Source organism: Agelaius phoeniceus, chromosome 3 (genome assembly GCF_051311805.1).
Source record: "Agelaius phoeniceus isolate bAgePho1 chromosome 3, bAgePho1.hap1, whole genome shotgun sequence".
NCBI lineage: Eukaryota > Metazoa > Chordata > Aves > Passeriformes > Icteridae > Agelaius > Agelaius phoeniceus.
In genome coordinates this window covers 20,517,998-20,533,510 of record NC_135267.1, presented here as the reverse complement: position 1 = coordinate 20,533,510, position 15,513 = coordinate 20,517,998, and the positions used below count along the sequence as shown (strand labels likewise).

The 15,513-nt window shown below is 37.5% G+C and overlaps 1 protein-coding gene across 1 annotated transcript in view; it reads right to left on the bottom strand.

Moving 5' to 3' along the window:
- The window catches only part of CD109 (CD109 molecule), a 71,848-nt gene that overhangs the window by 34,901 nt on the left and 21,434 nt on the right, over positions 1 to 15,513 (bottom strand). Inside the window, exons 6-15 of the mRNA XM_054630014.2 lie at positions 10,864 to 10,903; positions 10,295 to 10,379; positions 7,915 to 8,011; positions 6,749 to 6,884; positions 5,778 to 5,887; positions 3,764 to 4,003; positions 3,318 to 3,419; positions 3,165 to 3,227; positions 1,571 to 1,747; positions 580 to 732 (exon numbers count right to left, since the gene is read on the bottom strand). Coding sequence (XP_054485989.2) covers positions 580 to 732; positions 1,571 to 1,747; positions 3,165 to 3,227; positions 3,318 to 3,419; positions 3,764 to 4,003; positions 5,778 to 5,887; positions 6,749 to 6,884; positions 7,915 to 8,011; positions 10,295 to 10,379; positions 10,864 to 10,903 — 1,203 coding nt within the window. The remainder of the gene's footprint in view (positions 1 to 579; positions 733 to 1,570; positions 1,748 to 3,164; positions 3,228 to 3,317; positions 3,420 to 3,763; positions 4,004 to 5,777; positions 5,888 to 6,748; positions 6,885 to 7,914; positions 8,012 to 10,294; positions 10,380 to 10,863; positions 10,904 to 15,513) is intronic.

The window sequence follows — 15,513 nt, the reverse complement described above, 5'->3', positions numbered from 1 at the left end:
GTTAGTTGAAGGGGGTTTATGATTAATGGAAGAGTGACCAAGACTGTATATAAGCCTGGAATAAAGCCTACAGCCCACTGATATTTTATGGCACTTAGGCTATGTCTTTTGAGCACCTTAGGAATGATATATATTGTAAATTCTTTCAAACTGTAAATGCAATTGATCTTCTGCAAGCACAGGTAATTTAAACATATGAATAATTTATTCTGCCCTCCCAAGAAAAAAAATCTTTATTTTATATTATTAATTTTAAATAGCACAAAGAACAAATCATTAGGGGTTTTTTTTTCTGACATTGTCTATTCTGAAAGAAGAAACTGCCAAATCATAACAATTTATCAAATGAAGAACAATGAAGTATTGATTGGAATTGGAAATGCTGTGCCTATTACCTCTTAAGCTTTACAGTCTCCGCCACTCATGTAACTGGCAAAAGTAAAAAAAAAATTGCATAATTACAGGCTAAAAACCATGCTCAAAGAATATTACTAGTTCAACATATAATCTGTAACATTTCCACAAACATACATTTTTCATACACACAATAATGACAACCTCATTTTCCCATATACTTACAGATTCTTCTGTTATGTCACTACTTTCTCCCAGAAGCTTTGCACTTTTATCAACAACTGAGATTCCAATTACCGATCCTGGCTCTGTTGTACTGATTTTAAGGGAGACCTTCTCAGATGGCTTGGCCTTATCTTTGCTCCAAGAGATTTTAATCTAGAAAAAAGTGAAACACAGCACTGATTTAAATTCTATTTACAGCTGTTAACAACTCCCAGGAAGTAGTTTTTTTACATTATTTGGCTATAATTAAGACTCTGGATTTGTTTTTCCTAGAACCTTTGGGATATGGAGGACCTCTGAGAGTCTTTTTCCTAGGACTTTTGGTAACCTGGATAACTTATGAGGCAAATTGAGACATTTTTCATGCAGCAGGACAAACAGGCTCCCTACCAATTTCTGGTTATAAGTGTTAAAGTCTCCAGAGTAGAAAAAGAATTTGAACCCATCCAGCCTTTGGATGGTCTCACCTATAAAAAGTTATAGGGAGGCTTTTATTTGCACAAAGGACCAAATCTCGTCCTGGTAAGCAAGCTGGAAAAATTAATTCAGTGATGAAATTGAAATTCCCCACACTTCTTCAAACCTTTTTGAGTTAAAAGTTGGGTAGTCACATGAAACACAAACACTGGTCACAATGTGACAACTGCCTGGCTAGAACAAGGTCTTTATAAACTTTTACAATTCTACCCTTAAAGCACATAGGATACCTTGTCATTGTATTGGCCAGAGTAACCTTTGGCTCAGTAATTGACCAAACCACTAAAAACACAAGGAGATGGTGTGCATCTGTTTATGTGGAAAACACAGCACCAGTAGAAAGGACTCTCAAATATGCAGAAACTGGACCCTAATTATACTGGTATCATCAAAAGTCTTTCTAAAGACTTGTGCAAACTTCAGGTTAGATCCTCAATGAAAATTTTTTTGCATTTACAATCCTATGATCTAAAAGAAAAAAACATGGTCTCAGATTCAATCTCAATACAATTACCTTGTCATCCAAAGCAGGCTGGATGGGGACAGTGAGAGCATCATTTACAACCACTCCAAGCTCATCTACATAGAATACAAGTATAGCTATCAAAGGAGCCCAGGAATTTTCTGCTGTTAAAGTGAATGTTTTTGTAGATTTTGTGCCAAAAGCCATAATTTGTTCTTTAGATAATACCTGAAAGAGAAAAAAATCAAACACTCAAACTATTGGTATTCTCAATGTCATCAGCAATTGGTTCTACAAGTAGCTGCTAAAGAAGAGACACATAGCTGTGATTCATTATTTTTTCCACTAACTGGTAGACCAGTTCTGTGAAAATGGGCATGGAATCTGTTGTAATATTTAAATAATGGATTTTTTTTCCCCATGTTTTAATTCCTGTATCACTATGGACAAGTAAAGAACTACACCAATTGCACACATATGGTATGAGAGCATAAATATACAAGAGTAATAGGGTTGACTCATGTGGGTTATCTGTAACAGCATCTGAGTTTGGATCAGGCACAAAGTTTTAAAAGCAAACCTCCAGAACTACTTAGAACACCTGGTTTGCCTCATGGAGAGTGTGAACTGGGGTCTAGTCATGTGCTCCAGTTAAAAGCAGACATTCATCTGAACAGATCAGATTAGAGCTAGTCTGAAGCTACCCCTAATACCTGGATTTCAATTTTTTCACTCTAAATTTGTTCATACTGGATCATATACCCACTAATGAAGACAGAGAGATGAAGGGCAATTCCCTGCCTTTGGTTGCATGAACCTGATTTATTTCAAACCTTCTAGAGAGTGTTTCTAGTTTAGAAAATACATATGAACGCTCAAATTTTACATGGTTTTCCTAATTCAGTTTACTGTTAAAGTCTGTGAAAGAAAAAGAATCCTAGCTACCATGGTCACTAAGATGCAGACTGTGAAAAAGACAGCCATGTGTTAAAGACAGGATGGGAAACTTACAATAGCATATATAATAAATCTTCCTGATCCTTCAAGATACAGTAGAGCAGCTGAGCAATTAAGCCACTACTCAAGACATTTATTTTAAAGTGCTTCCTATGAATCTCACTTGTTAAAATGCCCCTCTGTCCACTCAACCACCTGTTGCCTCAGCAGGCAGCTCTTCCACCCCTGCACCCACAGGCTCAGCCTGACACTCCTGAACCTGCATACAGGATCCACCAGGCCCCTGCTTCCACCTGCAATCTGCAGGACCTGCTGACAAAGCCACAGCTTGGGCTGCTCCTGGGATGTCCTTGTCCCTTCTCCCATTGCAGATGCTCTGCACAGTCAGAAACTATTGCTCTCACTATTGTGCCTTGTCCCACATCTGCTGTCAGAGATAACCCAACACCCAGGTGAGAGAAGCACTTCCTTACAGTGCCAGGGGCATTCCTCCACAAGGTAGAATAATACAGTTCCCTTTCAAAATGACCCTCCTAGTGGAAAGGAAGTTTTTGGGCCTTCTCTTCCACAAAGCACAATTAAAAAACGCCGAATCTCAAATGTTTGATCACATTCCACTCACTGGAGTATTTCTCAAGTTGGTAAAGGTGACCTTGGATTGTCCCCATCTGTAAAACCTGTAACTTACCAGATAGTGATACTCTCTCACTGGCTTGTTGCTTGCAACGCTCAGCTCAAAAGGCTTCCCAGCCTAGGAAAAGCACACAATTCATATGGATGAGAATGGAAAAAACATAAGTAACTAGGCTTTAATTGTGGCAAGTTTTGTCTCAGACTGTACCTTTATATCCTGGCTCTTTGTTTTAACCTGCAGATAAGTCTGACTGGGGGAGCTGAACACATCATAAACACCTATGTCAGTCTTACTGCTGAGGAACTCTGCCTGCAAGACAGTGCAAAAAAAAAACCCTCTTAACAAAACAGCAAAATCTGTGGTGTTCATTTTTGTGGTACAAAAATGGCATGTAAATATGGTAGCATGGCAGCCTTAGCAAAAGTCCACTTTATGCTTTGGGTATCTGGGGTTTTTTCCTTTGATATCATAGTGCAATTATTAAATCCCATTTGAGAGGATCTCTCACTTTCTTTCCAGCTGTAACATGAAGTAATAAAAATAACAATAGGTGGCAGGTCAGCTGTTGCAGACAACAGGACAGCATATCACTGATCCCAGCCCAGGCAATTTAGTGTGTCAACACTCCAAAGCAACATGTTACAAAGCAGTACCTGAACTCTCAGAGTTTTTGTATCAGACAGGATTGGAAACTCAACATCAATTACTCCATTTTCTGGAACTGTGTAGTTCAGGACATGGACTGTCAGATTTCTCTCCTCTGTTGCCTCATTTTCCAGGTGAGAAAGTGAAGAGTGATGGAAAAGCAGGTCTGACTCCTGTACAGTGATTGTTACAAGATTCTGCCTCTCTTCAGCTGTCAGCTGGTTGCTATCAGAACGTGACACCTTTAGCTAAAGAAAAAGAAACAAAACACTTATCAAACACATCAAACAGAGTGAAGCTAAAGTGCTCAACACATAGTATATAACAATATATTTGCACTCACATCACATTAAAAAAAATGCATCCTCAGGTTTCTCACACATCAATAGCTTTATTTCTGTTCCCTAGTAAGCACCCCAAGTAGGTAAGTCAGGCAAGAACAAAATTATTCATGACTCCAGGGAATAAAAAAAGAGTAAAAGCAAAGTAGATGGAACTGAAAGGAGACATTTTGCATTTCTGCTCTCCCAATTACTCTTCTAGTTGAAAATGTTTGTGTCTCAAGTAAATAGTACATATCCTACCTACAGTCTGAACACTTAATTTTATCACTTGCACTTCACCACCACAAGAAAGGGCAACCTAACATTTACATTATGTGGGAAAAGAATCACATGAACAGAGATGGTGCTGAGTTGGATGTTTTTATGAATTCATCAAATGAGTTGAAGACTGAAACCAGGCCCAAAATTGACAGTGTGCAACTTCTTCACTCCATCATACATCAATCAGCACTACAACTCAAAACCTTCATGCCCACATTCAAGCAGATTTTCATCCAGTAAAATCATTCTCATTCTGCATTATACACGACAGAAAAATCAACTTTTATATTTAAAAGCACTGAACTAATGTTTCCTTTTTCTTTTTCAGCCCATAGATGTCACTGCATTACCACTCCTCCTCAGCCGCTATTCTCTCTCTGTTCTCTCTCTGAAGAGTATATGCTCATGCTTCCTCTAAGATCTCCACTTTTTAGTAACAGCAGCAGCTGTTCATTCACACTTCTTTGGCAGCACAACTGAAACCTTCCTGTCTGCCAGCTGCAAGAATTGCCAGATGCTTCAGCTATCTCTCACTTAGTTCATCTTTGGAAGAGGACTAAAAAACAGGTGGATTCAAACTGAGATGCTGGCAAAGAAAATGAAAAGCACAAAAACAAAAAGCCCAAATGATCAGGCTAGCATAAAGCTATGTCTTGAGCCAATCCACTCTGGAAGAGAATATTCAGCCTAAATCACTGCTATTTAGGTCGCATTTCTATATAGCAAAGGTTCAAGAATTGTAAAATTCACTCCCCTTTTCAAGCAAAATGCAGTGATGCAATATGTAACCCCTGCAAAATGTGGAAATACTGAATGCAGATGAGGGACAGAATGAAGAACATAAAATATTTCTAGGAGTGGACTGCAGCTGGCATGAAAAGGACAGGACAGAAGGCAGAAACAACACTTTAGCTTGAAAGCAATGTGGTTTGATGAGTTTTAACTGAATTAAGTAAAAGCTGTTTAAATATACAAATTCACTATATAAAGTATATTAAGTATATATTTGTGTGTATGTCTGTGTATATATATATATATATATATATATATATATATATAGTTACTTAGTTAGATACACAAATCTATACTATAAAGAGGTTTGAAACTTAATAACTAATCTGTTGTTTCAAAGCACAGTCCAAAAAAACAGCTAGGGAAGATCTCTCTTCCATAAGAATGCTGATAAACTATACACAAATATATCCTGCCAAGATTACAGCATTCCCTGCCACTTACCTTTTTCTAGAGCAAATGCCTCCAATTTTAGTATTTGCTGATATGTATTGTGAAAAAAGAGAGAATTTGAAAATAAATCTGTAAATTACACTTAAAAATCCAAGGCAAACTTTGCTATCTAAGCATAGAGGAGAAGTCACATTTGTTTATCCACAGATGATAATCAAACAAAAGAACTTACAGTAGCTATGAAGTTCAGAGAAGGCTTTATAACTCTAGTGTAGTCCAGAAATTCAATAAAATAGTCACTTTGCTTTGGAAATATGATGGTACTTGAATTTTGGGAGATTCCTGTTGAATAATTGTATGTGTTTAGATAACATGCATTTAACACATATATTACTTTAGTAGCAATACAATTTACTGCCCGTGACTTTGAAATAATTCTATCATATTTTTCACCATTTGAACTCCTATCATTCTTCATCCTTCTAGCTCAGAATCAGTATAAAGCTGGCATATACACTGGTACTGCCTGCCAAAATGCAATATGTGATATATCACACAGGGCTCCACTCACACAGACTATGCCAGAATGATACAAGGAAGAAACTTAATAAATCCCAAATCAGCCAGCTTCACCTTGCTGGGGTTTCTACAGAAAGTCTGTAATGAAACCCAGTTTCTGGGACAGGCATACATTTTGTACACATGATTTTTTTTTTTTTTTAAATGTGCAAGGTGCAGTGGAACATGAACTCACAAAAAACCCTCAGTTTGCAAATCAGTCCACCTAGAAGAGGCTAGACTGCGGACAAGCTGGGACCAGGGAACTCTTTCTACTAAAATGGCTTACAAATACACAACATCAGGTAAGTTTATGAATAAAATTAAGCTTGTAAACTTCAGGCTAATGCTAGCAACTCTTTATGCCTGCTCTTCTCATCAAAAATGATCAGTCACTGACTTTAGGCTCCTATCAGAATGTGTTTCCTGATTATTTAATAAATCATTTAGCACAGAACTCTATTCTACTGAGTTAACAGCTGGTTAAACTATTAAATTTCTAGGCGAGCAACATTCAGATAATATATTTGAATGTGGATGGTTTGAGCTGAGATCAGCACATGATACTTCTCCAGAGCTCCAGCCTGTTGCACAGAGCAGTAAGGCACTCTGGATTTCTGTCAGAGAGCTCCCACAGCCACACACCTGTGAGTGACTCTGTCACCACCGCGATCATTTCTATCGGCTCCGTGTAATCGCTGCCACCTTGGTGCCACGACTGCTCAACATTCAGGTTTTGCAACATCAGCTTGTTACAGGTTACATTCACAGATCCATTTATCTGCAATGCAGGAAAAAATAACTGTTGAGCCAGAAAAGCCAGAAAAGGACACCTTTCTGTCTACTGTAGCTTATTTCTGTCTAGCTCTCCTCTAGCTCTCTCCACAATCAAGTTTTGGAGTGTGAACACCAGAAAATTATGAACCCTGACCCTTTATTTGTTTGCTGTCAGCAACCATTTTTATTAAATCCAGTAGAAGTTCACTACTTTTTTAGAGGCAACAATGCTTTAGGGAAAAAGTTACCCTTTTTTCCCTAATTTCTAGAATTATCCATTTCTACATGGCTAGTGCAGTGGTACCTAAGCTTTACAGGAAAATACAATGAACGAGTTTCTCCCTGAGGAGAGGGGTATACCCTATTCAGCATCTGAACTTAGAGTTTCTGTAGACTAAGTGCTGCTGAAGGCACTGAAGTCAGACAGTGGCCGAAGTGAGCAAACATAAAATTACAGTCACTTAATGTAGCAAAAATTTAACCTTTTTTAACAGTCCACATCTTAAAAGTAAAATGTCTGATTTTGCAAAGAGAATGCAACCAATCTATCACCTCTTTTAAGCCTTCAGATTGTGTGTCTTTTTAAATTTCATGCTTCAGGTTACAATTAGTGCAGTAGCTCAAATGTAATTGCTGGCAATTAGTAGGCAAAATGCTTTGGTTTCTACCATGCTAGAGCTCCACCCAGACAACTGAAGTGTTCTCCTCCAGCCTTGTGACACAGAGCTCAGTGTGCAGGGGCAGACACAGGGCCAGGGAGCATTCCTGAGCATGGGTCCTCAAGCACCTATGCAGCCCCTGGAAAATCTTTCTACCTGGGTCAGTTGGTACACTCCAAAATAACCTCCAGGCACAAGTAAATGGAGCACAGGTGCCAAGTATCATTCCCAACAAGCAGTCTCAATGTAGAAGCTTTTAGGCTGAAAATTAAAGAGAGTTTAATACTCTCCAGCTTGGCACTCAGGAATGATTCCAAGCATCATTTAACCCACAACAGGACACAGACTTAAAGAAGCTACTAAGAGATTACTCACCTCCATTGTTGTTGTTATATTTCTCTTGTTTGTCCAGTAAGAAACAGAAAGGCAAGTGATTGTTACAGTTCCCTTTACTGGCTTTCCATATGTGTACCTGAAACACATCAGGCAAAGTCAAACAACACAACACCCTCCAGGACCTGGGCTCCTGAAGAGACCTTAAGGCACAAGATGCTACTAAAATCTTATTCTCTGGCCTCAGACATGGGCAGAACAAATTTCTACTCCAAAACATGGAGTTTGCCATACCAACACCCGTTTAGCAACACCAAAGCTGGAAGCCTTAAACCTGGAGAAGATACACAGTGCTGCTCTTTCCACTACACAAGCTCTACAAACCTATTACAATTATTATGGGCTGTATGATGTACAAAAGTTAACTATACTAAGCTAAAAGCTGAAAGCAAGTTATTGAACAGATATTAATAATCAGAGTTAAAATGGGATGTGGGAAGTGTAAGTATTTTGCTTACCAAATATTGCCAACACAAAATGATATATCTCCAGATATTTGGTAATAATTATTACTACTTATTTAGTAATGACAGTCTCAAGAAATCATTGCAAACAATGTCCAGCTGTGGCAAATCTGAAAACAGTAACATACTCCGTTCTTAGGATGACAATAGCAACCTGCAGCCACTGAGCAGCAATAAAACAAAATTTTGTATAAATGTTTCCAAGGTACACTTAAGAGAAACCACAACATTATCAGATTGAGACAGAGAAGTGAAGGAGGGGAGGAACAACATGAGGACAGACAGGACACCTAAAATCATTCTAGTCCTCAGCAGTAATACATGTAGTTGTGGTAACTTTAAAGTACTTTAAATCATTATGCAGCCACTTAAGTAATATTAAAGCTGAAAAGCAGAAAGAAAGAAAAATCAAACAGCATAGTTACAGGAACAACTCTGATAACACTGTCTGGCATTTAAACTCAGTCTGAGCAGACCTTATTATTAATTACAGTAATAAGCTGCCATTAACCTTGAAATTATACTGCCATTGAGCAGCATCCCTGTACTTAACTTGATCTAATAATACTCCAGAGAAGAAAATGGGCTTTATGACATCTACAGGTTGTATAAAGAAGCATTATGTCTCTAAAAAAACAGTCATCAGGAATCAAGTCATTCTCTATAAATAATTACAATGTATCAGTAAAACTTTGTCACTGCTGGGATTCAACCTCAGATGCTTCACTGGTGTCTAAGTATGAATTTATTGCAGCAAACAGGTACACTTTCAAACACCTTATGAGTATACCAAATGAAAGGGACAAGTGTCCTGGGGAAGACCAAAACAGCCTAAGAAATCAAATATTAGCTAGCATATAATGAATTCCAAAAGCAAAGTAGAACATGGGGGAAAAAATGAGGAAAACTTTTTTATAATTGCCCCTTAGGAGAGTCAGAGAATCACAGAATGGTTTGAGATGGAAGGGATCTTAAGGGTCATATAGTTCTAACCCCCTTGCCATGTACAGGGATGCCACCCACTAAATCATGTTGCTCAGGGCCCCATCCAACCAGGCATTGATAGTTTATAATATCAGGTTGCATGGACTCTACAGAAAGAAGTGTTTTCTCAAAGTCCAAACATTTAATTTAAATAGCCTGCTAAGCAATGATTTCTGCATTCCATTTGTAAACTGAGTGCTTCTTCAGAAGGTATGTATTTTAAGGCATTAAATAACCCATAAAAGACCCTTTATTTCAGTCTTCTTGGATGGATCTATCAGGTAGCTCTGTCTGGCTCTCATCTTCAAAAATAAAATTAATTTCTGAGATTAATGCATAGTAATTTTTTGTCTAGATATTTGCTCAGCAGAAAATAAAATATTATTTACACAGGAGTCTACACTGAAGCCTCTTCTGAATTTCTCAAGAACTTTTCATTCTTTACCTATTTACGGCTATGGGTATTTTGATTCGAAAAACCTATGCTTGAAATCTGCAATGCTGATTTATTGGAACAAGAAGGATGTTCACAGAAGTTTGCCTGATAATATATAGTCACTGTACCTACAGACCTTAACATGGTAAATTGGAGAGTACCATAAAAGAAATATAAGAACAAAAAAAGCATCACAATACATATTACAAGCAAGAAACTTAAAAATTTTCAACTAAGGTAGCTGAAAATGTATAGCTGTAGTCTACAACTATATTTACTAGACCAAAAGATCTTACTAGAAGTCTGAAAGTCTACTAAATCTTGTTACAACAAAATCCAGCAAATAGAAACAGATACTAGCCAACTAATTTTGAATAGATGGAGCTTTATTAGCATTCTAATTTTTACTTGGACACTTAGAGAACCACAATAAGTTTCTTAAGAGTGAAGGTGACAACAGTATCAGTGATTTACTTACTTTGCAGAGACAACACCAGTTACATCTTCATCTCTCAAAGAGTAGTATAAGGGTGTTGTTATCAGGACATCAAATTTTGGTAAAACTAAAAAAAAAATTACAAGAAGCATTAAATTCACAGAAGGAATATTTCTCTTTCTAAGTAACAAGGGTAGAACATGTAATTTGATAAAGACTACTAGTTCCTAAGTTTCCTAATAAAAGTTAAGATGTATTTTTAAGCCAATTGCCAGACTACGACTTTTTGTTGAAAGGAGAAAAAAAGCATCATAAAAACAGCCTGCATAGAAGCTTCTAAGTCTGAAATATAAAACATTTAGCTTGTTCAGCTTTTACAGAATTCATCAGCAAGCTTCCCAACCAGATAATGTGGGATCATTAAAACTACCAAAGATAAATAGGGTAGCTGATAAGATTTGATTTTTTGTCTCAGAGAAGTCTCAGAGAAGCCAAAGATTTGGAAATTTAACTTTCTGTGAGTATTTAAAACGTTCATGCCAGACAAGGGAAGCCAGTATAAATTAATGGAGAATCACTACTGATTTTGGTCACTACTAAATAACACTTACCATATTCCATCACTTTAAATCTTTGATAATGAACTTGACCCTATTGAAAAAAATTCATATGAGAAAATACATACAATTTTGGTTAGATTAGTAAATTTAACATACCTTCTTGGCCAAATCCCACCCATATGCAAGTTAAACTACAATTTCTGACACGGTGTGATTTTAAATCATGGCTTAATCACTATCAGCTCCTCTAGAGACCAGTAGTACATATTTACAGAACAGAAGAAGACAAAAGTTCCTGTGAAGCAGATTCTAAGTATTTATCATGAACAGCTTGTGCAGCTTCCAGTCTGCAGACATCTATCTATACATGCCTGATTTCTGTACTAAAAAACTGAATATTTGAGCTAGTTAGAATAAAACTACCTAGCATAAGTAGTCACAGTCATCATGATAAAACATGACTGACATACCAGCACCATCTTTGCTAGCACATTTTTAATTAACTTCTACAAACAAGAGGCTCCTACAGAGTCTATCTAGTGGATGAGACTATTTCTAAACCTTGTATAATCTTACGATTCTACATTTACTCAAAAGGTGGCTGCAGTTTTGTTACAGTCTACAGCCATACTTACTTCAGCAGAGATACCCTTGTGCTGTATCTTCTTGTTTCAGCTATTTGTTACTTAAAATCAAGGAAAGAAATCAAGGAACTACATAATTTGCTGTTACTTGTGTTCTCTTCTATTTTCCTATTTTTCTAAATTTTTCACTCATTTCCTCCAGGAGGGAAAAGAAAAATGAATACAGATAACCATTTGTCAGGTGGCATCAAGATGTGTAAGATAGGAATGACTCTTTGTAGCAAGAGAGGATAAGCTGAGAACTCCTATGGTAAAAACCTTAGGACCAGGACCTAAAATGGAAACAATTACAAACTTTTGTTACCTGATCAACAACTTTGCAAGTTAAGCACCTCAGACCAAGCCCTTTACATATCTGTATTTATACATCTCCTAGCAAAATACTCCTATCCAAGTAAAAATCAGATTGCTGCCAATTTGATGATCAAGTCACTGATCACCAAAATAACTGCCATCTTTATATTCCTAGGATTGAAAATATACATGCAGAATCAGCTATTTTCACAACATTTGTGCAAATCATAGTATTTGCAAGACAAAATGCTACAGCACTGACATGCATAAATAAGTCCACAATCAGATTACCACCAGGTAGTCTTAGGAACACATATCTTAGGGAGATGTCCTGCAGTGAATTCACCTCACTTCTTGCTCTCTGTACAGCTTTTACTTCCAATACTAACTATGTACATGACCCTTGTCATAAAGCAAACCCTGAACAAAATGTTACCCCAGAGAGCACGGTTAAAATGCATCTCCCTTGAATATGAAATATTGTTTCCCATCATCTTAGAAGTAAAAATAAAATTTTTTAAAGTACAATTAAAAACTAAGGTAACTGTAAGTAGTAGAGTGAGACTAGTACTCCTGGCTGCATTTTCTCTAAAATGACAAGCTTTGTGACAGAAATCAAGCCATGCTTGATAGCTCAGGGAAAGGCAAAGACCCTACTTGGTCATCTTGATGATATGAATACCATGCCATGATATGAATACCAATACCAAGATTTTGCACTTACAAATTTTTTAGCCAAGCTGGTCTGAAGTAGAACAAGTAACAACAGCTCAACCACTCAATCATTTTAGTTCATTAGGGCAAGGCTGTCTCTCTGGCAAATATTGTTCAAATATACTGAAGCTGAAGTTGTTAAACCAGTTTCCAGGAACAGTAGCTTTCAAGACAAGCAGTTAGCCAGTTAGTTATATATGCACAACCCAAGAGAGATTTTTAGGGGTTTTCTTTAAGATAGGAAAACAACACCATGCCTATTCTATTTTTCCCAAAGCAGCTTCATTCTAGTACAGGTTTTGTTTTCCATGCCTTCTCCTGCTTCTTAACTATACTCACCCTTCCGGACTAACAACATTTTGCTTTAAATCAGCATTTCTTAAACTGCAGAACACCTCCTGCATTCTGTGCCAATCACCCAGAGTAAGAAAATTGTGCCAAAAAGAGATCCATGGAAGTGTTCTGAGATGATGAGGATGAGCTTTTCTGCAGGGAAGCCTTAGATGCTGTGTATCCTGACATCCAAGAATCCCTAACTGCAGTCTAGATTCTGCTCAGCTGCGATGAACTCTCCTGTTTTAATTCACTGGGTCTGATCCAATGAAAGTGAGACCACAGGAGCCATTCCCCACAGATTTTTTTTCTTCTTCTTTGGCAACTGAAAGTCCCTGCAATCAATCTCGTCTGGGTCCATTTTCTTATTTGTTTCTGACATTGACATGCACTGCTGTTAGATCACGGGGAAAGACTCTGGGAGTGGTCCAGGGCTTTGCCCTGGAAAAGCACAGCTCTGGCACCAGCTGCATTCCAGGGGCTACCTCATTGTCTCACAGGCCCTGTCAGGAACACTCTTCCGCCTTGGCTCTGAAGCTCAATAAAACAGATTTTTGTCTAGACAGAACTAACAGAAGCACTTCATGATCACTTCCATGCTTTGTTTTCACATGGAAGAAACAAACCCCAAAATGAAATTCTGTTCAATTCAATAGCACAATCTCCAAAAACTAGTCAGAGTCCCACTATTTACACTAGCAGATCCTGATTGAATATCTGTGCACATTTTCAAACTACTGAATACTCAGGCAATGCCAAAGGCTTTATGTACAGTCTGATTTTGAAGATGTGTGACACATTTTTTAAGCAATTGTACATACAACATTAAACTTAACGCATCAAATGTGAAATCCATAATTAATCTAGCATAAAACATTACAGAATAGTAATGTATAGTATATAAACATTCCCAGTTGATTCTGAAAGTTTGCTTTATAGCTAAAGCTTTAAAAAAATGTAATACTCTTAAAAATATTTTGGAAAGCCCTTGTTGCATCTGAAACATTACTACTCTTCGATATTTGATCATAAATTTATACATAACAACTTCCATAAATTAGATTACAAAATGCCATTTAACTAGAAACGACTTCTGGTTAGAGGTGCATGCTATAAAAACTCAGCAACTAGAAGTCTTTCAGCAACAGGAAATATAAGATATCCAACTAAAATACAAGGTAGAGACTTGGAAACCAGACCATAATTACTCTGTCTTGAGTTTTCCTGGAACAGCTGTACTAACACCTGAACTTTTATTAAAAATACTACAGGATGTTTAGCAGGAGCGAGCAGCCAAAACCTGATTTAAAACAGGATTCAGAGGAAGCACTTCCAAAAATCAAGACTCAGTACACTTTGAAACTGATCTGTAATCACGAGAAGGGAAACATTATTTAATCACTTGACAATTCTTTAAAGACAAGAGGGAAACTGAGAAAGAAAGGCTGGCTATTTAACTAGAAAGCCCAGGTCATGGCATCAGGATAGCTAAGTCATGCAGAGATGACTTAGTCATCTATGGGTGGGCAGATATGGGCAGTCTGGGTTTGCCATATGAAGATGTTCCTAAAGCCTCAACAGATCCATAAGCTGGCTGGATGCCATGCAGAGCCAGAGCTGGCAGTACTAGTTAAGGAGAGGAAAACATATCTGTTAAAAATCCCAGTTATATGCTAAGCTTTCCTTAGCAGTAAATCCAAGTTCTCAGTGGCCTTTCTTACCAGGAAGAGATTGGTGGATCTATGCAACTTTATATATGACACAATAAAACCTACACCTCCCTTGAACAGCAGAACTGCTGCAGAAGAGAAAGGAATACCCAGCTAATAGCTAGGAATATCCACTAGGAGTCATCCAGTCACTCAGCAGCTTTCACTGAACACCCACTAAATCTCCACAGTATCACCAACAGAGAGCCCTACACAACTCCATGTTCCAACTGAATCCCATCCCATATGATCTTGTATTTCACAGCATAAACTCCCTTGCAACCAAGAGAATAAAGTAGAGTTTCCCACTAGGAAAGTTCTTTTCCTTTATTCTGCAAGGTGTCTTGCAGGTTTCAATAATCTGATGGTTGGCACACTTTTCAGAAAAATAAATCTGTGAGACAATATATCAGGCAGACCTAATCTAATAGTGTGAATACTGCAGTAGTCACTTAATGCATCTTGCATATGACACCCTGATCCAATGAAGATATGCTGGCACTGCTGTAGAAATAATGCATATTGCTTTGTCATTATATTCAACGTGGAATTTGAAAATTAAAGCAGAGTGTAAACAAAAAAGGATCTGAAAGTAAACATAAGTATTTCTGTGTGGGACTTGGGGTTGCTGTTCTATTCCCAAAGGACAAGCACTGTAAGAATAGCCATTTTTTTCTGGACACCAAGGTCTAAAACCTTTTTATTTTTCGTTAAGTACAATACACACTTCTTTTTCTTCCCTATCTTAATTTTCAATTCAAAGAGTTTAGATGTCAAAAGGAACCATTTAGCCTGATCTCCTTTAAACACAAGTTTGGTACCTTTGTATTCAGCTACTCCAGCAATCTGTGTTGTTAGAATGCATTTTCCAAAAAGGCAACAATGAAATAATAGAGAACACCTAGGGAACTGCATCAACCAGGGTAGCCAGGAGTGACACTGTGTCTTGAGTTGACACCTAAGGCCTTTTTACTATCAGTGCTCAATGGAGTGTGCTGAGAATTTGT